We start from the raw sequence: 11,563 nt of genomic DNA, 5'->3' as shown, positions 1-11,563 counted from the left end.
GCGACTTACATCTATAATTTATAATATTATTATAACGAGGTAAGCGTTTGTGAGTTTGTATGTTTGAGGCGGGTAAACTCTGAAACTACCAAACTGATTTCAACAATTTTTTCACCATTAAAAGGTACATTATCCAAGATTGCTATAGCGTATTTTTTATCTCAAAATTCCTACGGGAGTGAAGCCCCGGGCAACATCTAGTATAAATATACAAATGCCAGCGGCCCGATCCCGCTTCGCTCGGGTAAAACCTTCATGAGATTACACTTGAGGTTTTTTAATAGATAATCACGTCATATATTAAAAAAACCCACATCATATGGCCAGACAGCAGGAAGTAACTTTGTTTTTTCTATGTAGTGATTCCCAGATTAAACGTGCTTGACAATATTAAGCTCAAACCAAACTTTTGCACTTGTAATATTAACTGATATAATAATATTTTCAGGCGATATTCCTCATCGGTACATTAATTAACAGGGGATTAATTTATTCTCATTATTTTCACGATTGGCCGAGCATGATGAGCTGGGAGGAGCCGATGATTGCCGATACTGATAGACTGCGCCTACCATTTGAATTGTGAAAGGAATCCTCTTATTATTTCGTATGGTATTGGTTTTATTACGAGTTCAGATAGGTATGTTTAACGCAACAATTCGAATTGCAAGCAATGGTTTAGAACACCAGGTGAAGAACATCAGGTGCGAAACGAGTAATAAAGAAGCCATTTCAAATGAATGAATCATTTCAAAAAATCCAACCTCATATAAAGTTGCAATTTATTTTAAGATTTCCCGTGATAAATTCTTATAAAAATTGATCTTTGTCTAAACATTATTGTCAATTTAAAGTAATAAAATTGTAAAGTACCTACTATTTTATGACTTATTGTTCAAGTAAACAATGCCAAGCTAATATTGATAACTTGATGTGGCTAAAGTCAGCTGATATTCACGTGTTATGCACCGGTGATGTAATATAATAAGTGCAAGTTCAAATGACTTAGATTAGATATCCATTTCATACTGGGTTAATATTGTGTAATTTGAAATTATGATTTTACAAATAATCATGAACAACATGAACAATTGAATTTTTAAAAGTTTGACTTGTTTCTCTCATTCTTAAGACACCTATCCCAGCTAGTATTTTCAAGTTTTGCTATGAGCTGAAAATTAAGAACTTGCGCCAGTTCATTTTTACAAAATGAAAATAACTTTATGTAAACCTTGACAACCAGTAGAAGAATAAATGATAAATAATTGCATTTCAGAATTCTCCATTCGCACATCATCGGCCAATACGCCTCCAATATCGTCCGCGTCACTCTTGGACCATTATTGAGTCAGACTTAATAGACCAAGAGCATCAGACAATTTCCCATAACGCGTTTCGGGCGACGGTTATGCTGACTCATCATTTCGGGAGCGGGATTTTCAAAACAAGATAAACCCACCGAACTGGGCCGTTTCCGAGGAGCATTTTACGAGGGTCAGACAAATCCCCGAAATGGTTCCCTACTCAAACTTACCAATTCTGGTACCCAACCCGCGTTTCAATTTACCCCTTACCGTCGTCGAAATAAAACGATGCGTTTTGTATTTCAGCTGTGATAGTTGTTATTTTTACGGCCCGGGCCCTTAGATTTCTTGTCGGATGGTGTTGTGCGATTACTAGACGTTGAAGGGTCTCGGTCCTTGTTCAGCGAAAAGGTGAAAAAGCAAGCAAACCAATTGATGTACATTAGAAAAGTTGCAAATAATAATACAATGTTTAGTTCGACATATAATCACTATACATATCTACATTGGACTTCGTTCTCTCAGGATAAGGAATCCAACATGGTCCAATGCTAGGGCCAAGGCTTTTTAAATTGTAACGGCATAACATAAAGAAGAATAAACAGTCCATGAAATCGATGGCCTTAAAGAATTTCCTCTACTTGCAGAATCTAGATTGCTTGGTAGCCCATATGTCAAACTAGTGCAACTTTTGAGTAAGGGTACCTAGTTCCTAGTAAAGATCCCTGAAGACTAAACCGAATGCGTAATGTACTCAGGTAACGAAGTGCGTTAATTCTAGCTTGCTGCAATGCATACGCGTGCACGCATGCATTAAACAAATCTCATACAACAATAAATCAACTGCTATGATTTCGGTCTGCATCAGAAATTATGCAAGCATTCTAAAAAATGAAACACTTAGAAATAATATATAATATTTTAAGTACCTAATCGTTTTGTGGTAAGGAATTCTACAAATCTTTTTCTTTTTGCCCGTTCCCTGTTTCTTGTAGAAAAACAATTTACACCTGGTGAGCAAATACTTTTATTTCTCTTTGATGCTAAGCCTTTGAAACAGGCAGTTAATGGGAACAACTTGTTCTGTTTTTATTGTTTCTTTTTGTTATCATACGGATGTACGTACATTAATATTCATAAACATAAAGTAAGTATGTATTGCGTCTAGAATTTCCATAAAAATTATAACACAATTAGTATATGACTACAAAAGATAAAATGTGTAATATTTGTTACTCTATCACGCAAAAATCTACTGGAATATAACTTTGACAATACTTGTCCAAGTGTCTGTGTTTAATGAAACACAGAAATTTTAAAATATGTCTGGTCGCTCCAAAAACTTCTCCCATACACTTCCTAAAAAACTTTCACCAAATTTCAACTTTCTATCTCTCTCTCTTGAGAGACTACTACTACTACTTTTAGAATGGGAGATCATCTGAGCGTTTTCTTGGTTGCTACCGAGCCGTTTAACGTCGGAGCCCAGTATCCTACTTTTTCGTCTCCACTTCGCAAGGTCGTCGGCATTTAAAATTCTCAGACCATATTGACACGAATATCATCCTTGACAAAATCAAGCCAGCATTTCTTGGGTTTGCCCCATCTGCCAGGGCCAGGCGAGAGCGGCATAGCCAGGCATTTGTTCTATAAGTAATTTGCAGTCTACGCAGGACGAGATCGGCACTCCTGGACTTATGTCACGGACATGAAGACTGCTACGAATACGCGAATTCCTCAATCCTCACGCGGTCGACTATTTATGCTCAGTAGTTTCAGTTGCGCTGTGTATATTAGTCAGCTATAGAAGAATTAACATGTCTAACTACATACATTGAATACTGGCTTCGCTCCCGTGGGAATTTCGGGATAAATGCACCCTATGTATTATTCCAGGTTATATTCTACCCGTGTACCAAATTTTATAACAATCCGTCCAGTAAATTTTGCGTGAAAGAGTAACAAACATACATATGACACACATTCTCACAAACTTCGTATTTACAATATTAGTACGATAGGATGAGATAGGATAGGATTTTAGGCAGGTATGTATACCTATATACAGGCATAACATTAATTTAGGTCAGCTGCATGAATGAACATAGTTCTGTTGATTTATCTGAGAAAGTATATAACACATATATTATATAAGTTACATACTTACCTATTTATGGAAAAAACCACACGACATTGTCCTGTCACTGTGAGATAACACGAATGTATGAATGCAATCGATAAATTACTCATGTTTTGTTTATTTATTATAAAGCTATTAACTGTACTTGCAAAATATTGACTCATTTTGTATGTATTATAACGTACACAAGCTTAGCTCAGGAACTATTAGAACAGTATAAGAAAGTAAATTTCCTATGGGAATAGAAAAGTTGCCCTTTAGTATCTTTAGTTTGTGAAGAAACTAATATGCCTAGAAATACTAATAAACTGAATTTAAAATTGGAACATAGCGACACTAACGTCAGTTCAAATTTATTTTTTAAGCCCCGACGCAAAAATAGGGGTGTTATAAGTTTAATGTGTCTGTCTGTAGCGTCGTAACTCCCAAACGGTTAAACCGATTTTCGTTTAGTTCTTTTTATGTCATATATAATTTTATCCCGAGTGTTCTTAGCCATGTTTCATGAAAATCGGTTCAGCTATTCAAAAGTTCTAGCGAAATGAATATGAAAGTCGGGGGTTTTTAATTTGTCTAACAAATAAACTCGTTTATAAATATATTTTCGAATGCTTTATTATAATGTGTTTTAAATATCTTTTTACTATATTGTTGGTAATTTTATATATTTGCACTAGTGTGTTTATAAGTCAAATACAAATAAAGGTTATTAAAATTGATAAAATGGTTTAAAAACATATATTTTCATGGATAAGATACATAAGTAAAATTTATAATTTTAATTCGCTTGGGAAATCCCGGTAAGTACAGTCAACTATATCTCGAATTGCACTGCGTGGACATGCTGAGGCAATAGTAGCGAATGTAGGGAGGTTGATGTGCATGATGATGATCGTACATGATGCAGTTTTGAAACAATTCGCTCTATCCATCCCTTTTGTCATTATTGCTTAATGGGAACCTGAAAACAATAAATAGTATTATAGTTCAAACACATTAATTATCAATTTCTTAAAGAAAAAAATCATTTTTTAAAGACCTGTAAAATTACAACTAATTTATCTAACTAATTAGTCATAAATAAGTGGATGTTCTAAAACAATGTAAGGAGTCTACGACGTTTATATATATTAAGCCTGGGCAACATATAGGGTATAAATGATGTTAAAAACTGGATGGAATAGCTAAACTATAGGAAATATTGTATATATTATAAGCATTTTCTGTTGAGATATAAAAATCGAAGATCTGGAACACCTGATGTAGACTCATGATGGTGCAGCTATACTATAGGAAATATAGAAATGACGACTTAACAAAAATTGTTCAGTCTGATGAGCATTTTCTGTTGAGATATTACAATCGAAGATCTGGAACACCTAACGCAGATCCATGATCGTGCAGCTGAACCATTGGAAATATAGAAATGATGCCCTAACAAAAGTTATTCAGTCTGATGAGCATTTTCTGTTAAGGTATAAAAATTGAAGATCTAGAACACCTGATGGAGAACTATGATGGTACACCTAAACTATAATATAAATGACGCTCTAATAAAAGTTGCTCAGACTGATGATTTTCTGTTTAGGTATAAAAATTAAAGATCTGGAACACCTGAAGAAGAGTCATAATAGTTCATCTAAACTATAGAAAATATACTTTTACAGTTAAAAATAATAAAATACATTTCTCTAACAATTTTGACTCTTTACCAAAAATTGATCGGCTATGCGAACGAAGTCGCGGGCATCAGCGAGTAATTTAATAATATATAGCATTTGCCCTCTACTTAAGTTCGGATATGAAAATGATAAGACCCTTAGACAAACAGTGACCATTATCAAAAATCAATAGTTTCTGCTTCAAAGAGTATGCAAATACCCAAATAGAAAGAAAAAATACCCAAATAGAAAGAATAATTTTAAAAAGAAGTCCCCCTGTCGCTTCTGTCTGTCTGTTTATCTGCATGAATACGATAAACTCAAAAACGACCTATCGGATTTCTGTACGATTGTCACCAATAGATAGTGTAATTCTCGAGAAAGGTGTAGGTAGGCAGCTTTTACCCGAGCAAAGGAGTAACGGGCTGCTAGTGAAAACTATTTTTTGCTTCCAGTGGTTTTAAATACGTACATACATACATATTGAAGCCTAATTTTCATTACGATACTAGTGAAATCAAAACAGTTTGGTTTGTCAAAAATTTCTCGTGTTGAACCCCAAGTTTTTTCATTTAAACGTGTTATTTTTGTTCCGCTCCAAAATTAGGCCTTCGATTTAACTTTATTACAAATTCTACGACAAAAATATTGTTAAACATAATACTCACAAATCCACCCATATGTTTCTTTTCTTCCTCAGTGTAATCGGCAAATTTATTGATCCCAAATGTCGCGGTCTGGCCCGGCTCAGAATTCCATTTATTAATCTGTATCAAGGTCTTTACGAAAGCTTGGTAATGTACTTGTTTGTCGGCTTCATTCTTATAAACCCTTTTGAAATCCTGTATAAACTTCTCAAATAGTTGAGGGGCTTTTTCGATGTCGTAGTGAGGGGCATTGTTGTCTGCCAGAGAACAAGTTATTGCGACTACAAACAGCAGAGAAGTTATTGCTACACGCATGTTGGTGATTTTAGTGACTCCTGTACTAACAATGTCAAACTGCCACAGTTTCCAGTGGTCAGCCCGCTTATAATGCAGCTGAAACAGCCGTCCTTCTCTAGCGCAGTAAGAATTAAAATTTACGACGTAGGGTAGTAATTATCTAACATCGAAACCGTAGCATGGAACTGAATAACCGTAAATCGGTGATATCCGTGGATATTTGAAATAAAAACCTGTGTTTAACCGATTCGGATAATAAAAATTAGGAATATATTTTTTAATGTTTAGTCGCATAGTGAACCATTTTGACAACAAAGTGTGGAAGATAGAGTTCAGCTGGCGTAAATATTAACTGGTGTTTCAATAGCTATTTTATTTCTTCTTTTTCCTACATATATTTAATATATTAGTCAAGTAGTGCATGGGACAACACGGGCTAATAAAAAAATTAAGCATTTATTTATTAGGCACTAAGTATATAGTAGTCTTTCTACTAATGAAGTAAGAAACAATTTCAGTTCGTCGTCGGTTCAAACGGTTTCGTATAACATCATGGTTTTATGTAACATCCGTATTTGAAATAGGATAGAAAAATAAAAACTTTTAACAGCTTTATTTGTTACCTTTATTTGTCAGCAACTTACCTATGTAACAACTCTGCCTAATATACCGGTTGCATTTACGGCTATTTTTGTATCCCCGTGGTCACCTCGTACGACTGACACGGGCGGAACTCCGTATGCAATGTCCCATTCTAGGGCGGGAACTACTCGCCCCAAATCTCCACCTGTTTTGATATCAGTCTAAACACAGCCCTAATTCAACATTATCGGGACATTTCTATCCGGTTTTCTCACTATAATTTCGGATATTTCATTGATTTTATGATCACGAAGCTTCTCACATCTCTAGAAATTTGTAAAGTAGGTACTGTTTATGTATGTGAATCCATATCTAATCTCAAACAAACCTGGTTAATTGAAGTCAGTGTGCTTATTAGGCATGGTATGTTTAAACATTTTGATAATGTCGGATTCGGCATACCTACATGGCTGGATTTTCGTTGCGGTAAATAAAAACTCTTATATAAAAACTAAGCAATGTTCATGTTCATTTCCGACACGAATTGTCGGCATCTGTTTTAGTTCGGCGACAGGTGTAGCCGGGAATTATCCTAATAATAATTATTATTAGGATTACCTAATATTCCCGGATATTATCCCTCAATCATGCAAATTCTACTAGATGACTTTCGATGAAATTGTGTGCACTAGTGGAATATAAACTAACATAGTGTAAGGTTATCTTTGATTCCAAAATTTTTACGGGACTGAAATCTGAGCGCAGCAAATAGTTATAATCCTTATACAAATTACAAAACAAAGACATCTGCCTCATCTATCTGTTTACGATAAACTCAAAAATTACTACACGTATTTTCATGCGGTTCTCACCAATAAATAGTGTGTTTCTTGAGGAAGATTTAGGTGCGAGCGAAGCCGGGACGGGCCCCTAGTTTTAATATGAAATCAAATCAATCAAAATCAAATCATATTTCGATATTTTCAAATCTTAATAAGCACTTTTTCACGTCATATTCTAAATTAAATAATATTTATCAAAGCTACAAACTACTATAGCTACTAGCATTTCGAACGATCACTGCTGAGAAGAAATGGTCAAAAGGTATAAGTTTATGCCTTATACCTTTTGACCATTTCTTCTTAGGAAATTATGATTGTGGTCGAGTGCTGATGAAAAAAAACAAGATATATTAATTGACCAAACTAAATACTTTAATAAGAAATCGAGCTGACCAGTTCCCCCGGCCGCACCCAATCCACGACTTGAAATGAGTAAGTATGACTAATTTACCGCATATTGATACGGGTTGAACAATTAAGATAGGTACGTTTGTAGAATTTAATTGATTTGTAATACACTAACGAATGTTGGTTTGCGGACTGCGTGTGTACCTTTAATATTATTTAGAACAGGTTGCAACTTTGACGTTAACTTTGACCTGCTCGCCGCCGCCGGTTATATAAAATGGCGTAGACTTTGCGTTGTTCTTCTCAAGAAAAAGTTAAGGTCTAATTCGACTGATACAACCCACCCTTTTTTACTTTACGTAAAATGGTACATACTAGACCAAGTAATTTTTTTTATGTAGCTCTTAATCTAATAATTTTCTTTGTAACAACTAACTAATATCAACTAATAATCCTTTTAGCATTAGGAAATACTTTCGTTGGCATAGTTTGCGTTTACCTCTAGCCTTGTCATTCATTAAAAAGTTAAGGCCTACTTGCCTACTTTTTTTATTTAATTTTTTTTAACAAAATAAAACATATATACAAATAAACAAAATAAAATGTATAATGCCTTATATTCTATAAAAAGCGCCATACTTGTAAAATTAACCGTCATTTCTTTGCTGTAGAAATCAAGTAATGCAAATAAAAATGAAGAATTAGGTACTTAACTATTTTTCGTTTTATCGCTAGTATGAAAGAGGGAAATGGATTCACACAGGACCAGTAAAATAGCGACCATTCCAATGAAATAAATTTTAATTTAGTTTACATTAAATTAACATGAGACTCAAATAATAAATTCAAATACTTAATATTATAGAAAACTTCATCCTCCCAAAATTCTTTGTTGCAGTCAAAACTTGCTATACCATTGCTAGTGATTCAGTGACTGCTTGGCAACCTCTGCAAAAAAAACACCGATTAATTTCTAATATAAATTCACAATCAAAAGACTCCACAAAATGAACGACATAGAAACCAGCATAGCCAGAATATATTTAAATACAAAAAAAAATTTAATAAGTATTTCAAGATTCATAGAATATTATTAGGTATAAAATGCTAGAAACTCGACTAAGAATACTTTTAAAAACAAAGGTTCATATTTTGTACATATATGGCGTGGAAAATAGAAAAACAAGTAAATATTATTACGTATTCACCTAAGATTTATTCGTTTAGCATGTTTTCTAAAAAAGGTACACAATGTAACTACAACTATATAATAGTATAAATAAATAACAATAATGCTCACCAATCCAAACATATTTTTCCTCTCACTTTCGGTGTAATCAGCAAATTTATTAATTCCAAACGTCGCTGAGTCGCTCTTCGCGTTCAATTCATTAATTTTTACCAAATTGGCTTTGAAGGCTTCGTAATGTACCCTCTTGTCCTCCTCATCCTTGTAGTTCCTGTTATTGTCCTTCATAAACTGTTCAAACAAAGCCCCAGCTTCGTTTACATCGTAATATGGTTTCTCTGTTGGCGCAGCACCAGCCATTATGACTATAAATAACAGTAGAGCTGTTATTATCAAGCGCATGTTTATTATACTGATGCGTATTATCAATGTCAAACTAACACACACACTGATTCATGGTCAGCATGTTGTATAATAGACTGAATCTTCCGTCCTGCTTTAAACAAGTTTACAAAATAAACATTAATTTTACGATACGTGTCTGACTAGGTACTTGCAAAAGGAGCGATGGCGTAATCAAGTGATAATTCACACTGGTCTTGCCAATCTTACTCGCTGTAAACTTAAGTTTATATGCCATTGTTTAGATACATAATTATTTACTTAAAAATACACTCATTTACCTTTTATTATAAAGTCACTGTCAAATTCACATCACTACTGCGTTGATTTGTACCACCTTTGCCTCATATGTTATGCACCATATAAAAATGTAGCTTTCTTTCTTTGTTGATAAATTGTAATAAGCGTGAAACAAATACCAATAGATAACTTACTTCAACTAATAGTAACGAAAAGTACTTTCAATTTTAAATTTCTTTCTAAACTTTAAAACATAAATAAATGTATCTGGGGCGACACCCGAGACGAATATAGCACAAATCAGACACACTGTTTATTCAAAGACAAACACTTGTATGAGGTCACTTGTCGCGTTCCATTATTGTAACTTTTATAAAAACTATACTTGTTAAAAGTACAGTACTATATCGTACATAATTCTATTTTTTTTTTAAATAGGCTGTGTTTATATTTTTTTGTTGTTCTATTTTGTCATGTCATTTAGTAGATTGTGAAAATTTGTTTTATATTAAGAAAAAAAAATAATCGTGTTCGTTTACACGTATTCAAATGATTTAAATAAATAATCTATGTGAAAACTAAAATAACAAAAATCGTCGATGTATCGTTTTTTGGCGTGTTCCTATATAGGCCTAAATGGTCTGTGCTTTTATCTTAACAAAATTACTATATCTCTATATAATCAATTAAGCAATACCTATTACTCATAAGAGACTTTGCTGCTGGTATTAAATAGGCGTCAATTGCGAAATAGCTGCGGCGACTCCATAACCGGCTCAGATATCCTTATGGATTCCCATACTAACTAAACAAGTCATGTCATACACAATGTCAAAAAATAAAAAATATTTATGAATTTAAAATTTTAAAATACCTACCTAATCATATTATGTGGAATGAAAACAGAAAACCTACCTTCCAAGTAGATATGCGACAAAAAGATAATCCTCGCAATCGAAACCTACCCACAGAACTCCTAGATGAGTATTATCTATTCTACTATTTAGTCGTATGGAACGTTTTTCTTTGTTATCATCACTTCTCGAGTTCACGGCAATCCATCGGCATTAATAATTTGCTTGTATTCATATAAAAACAAACCGCAGTTATTTATTTCCCGCGACAGCTTCAAGTACCTTTTATTTTCGGATGAATATAATTAAATGTCTCAAAATGTTCAATTCGGTTACCTGGGTTGGTTATTGTCCCTTACAAATGACCACCGCCCCCTATTATGGACACCCCTTACAAGATCGTATCACGTTATTTTTGCGATTATACTTTGTTTGGCTTAATTAAAAGTTTTAACATAATGGAGTCATGTTGTTTTGTGAATAATAAACATCGTAACTTTCGGTTAATTATCTTTTCAAGCGGAAAATAAGGTTAAGATTTCAGGGATATTGCTAGTGAGCAAAAGTTTAAAAATCTGCTGTCAAACTTGGCAAAACAAAAGAGTTTATTTATAATAAGGTTCATTAGAGTTGGTACAAATATTTTAAGGCCAGTAAGTTCCATAAATAAATAAATATATTAGGACAAATCACACAGATTGTGCTAGCCCCAAAATAAGTTCGAGACTTGTGTTATGGGGTACTACTAACTCAACGATACTATATTTAATAACAAATACATATATAGAAAAACATCCAAGATCCGGGCCGATCAGAAAAAGATCATTTTCCCACTCGACTCGACCGGGGATCGAACCCAGGACCTCTCGGTTCAGAGGCAAGCACTTTACCACTGCGCCACCGAGGTCGTCATCGAGATCGTCTATAAAATAAATAAATTTTAATATATTCATTAAAGCTAAATATTTTTTTTTATAAAATAATAGTAATTTATAAAATGCCGGCCATGTGCCGGCACACTTGGTTCCTATTAGAGCTATTCCTTTGGAGCTATATA

The 11,563-nt window shown here is 33.8% G+C and overlaps 2 protein-coding genes across 3 annotated transcripts; both read right to left on the bottom strand.

Annotated features, from left to right (window-relative positions):
* Positions 1-4,387: 4,387 nt before the first annotated feature.
* Positions 4,388-6,067, bottom strand: LOC128673861 (uncharacterized). The gene is made up of 2 exons (XM_053752015.2): positions 5,774-6,067; positions 4,388-4,405 (listed from the first exon to the last, which is right to left on the bottom strand). The coding sequence occupies exons 1-2, from the start codon at positions 6,065-6,067 to the stop codon at positions 4,388-4,390; spliced, it is 312 nt and encodes a 103-aa protein (XP_053607990.1).
* Positions 6,068-8,604: 2,537 nt separating this feature from the next.
* On the bottom strand, positions 8,605-9,972 carry LOC128673819 (uncharacterized). 2 transcript variants are annotated; one of them, XM_053751940.2, is made up of 3 exons: positions 9,847-9,972; positions 9,122-9,375; positions 8,605-8,769 (listed from the first exon to the last, which is right to left on the bottom strand). In XM_053751940.2, the coding sequence occupies exons 2-3, from the start codon at positions 9,368-9,370 to the stop codon at positions 8,749-8,751; spliced, it is 270 nt and encodes an 89-aa protein (XP_053607915.1). In that variant the 5' UTR covers positions 9,371-9,375; positions 9,847-9,972; the 3' UTR covers positions 8,605-8,748. The 2 variants fall into 2 exon arrangements, with proteins under 2 accessions (XP_053607915.1, XP_053607914.1); XM_053751939.1 differs by lacking the exon at positions 9,847-9,972 and adding an exon at positions 9,694-9,840.
* Between the last annotated feature and the right edge of the window lie 1,591 nt (positions 9,973-11,563).

This window comes from Plodia interpunctella, chromosome 11 (genome assembly GCF_027563975.2).
Source record: "Plodia interpunctella isolate USDA-ARS_2022_Savannah chromosome 11, ilPloInte3.2, whole genome shotgun sequence".
Lineage (NCBI taxonomy): Eukaryota > Metazoa > Arthropoda > Insecta > Lepidoptera > Pyralidae > Plodia > Plodia interpunctella.
Note: the sequence above shows the minus strand (reverse complement) of the source record. Positions and strands in the feature narration are given on the sequence as shown.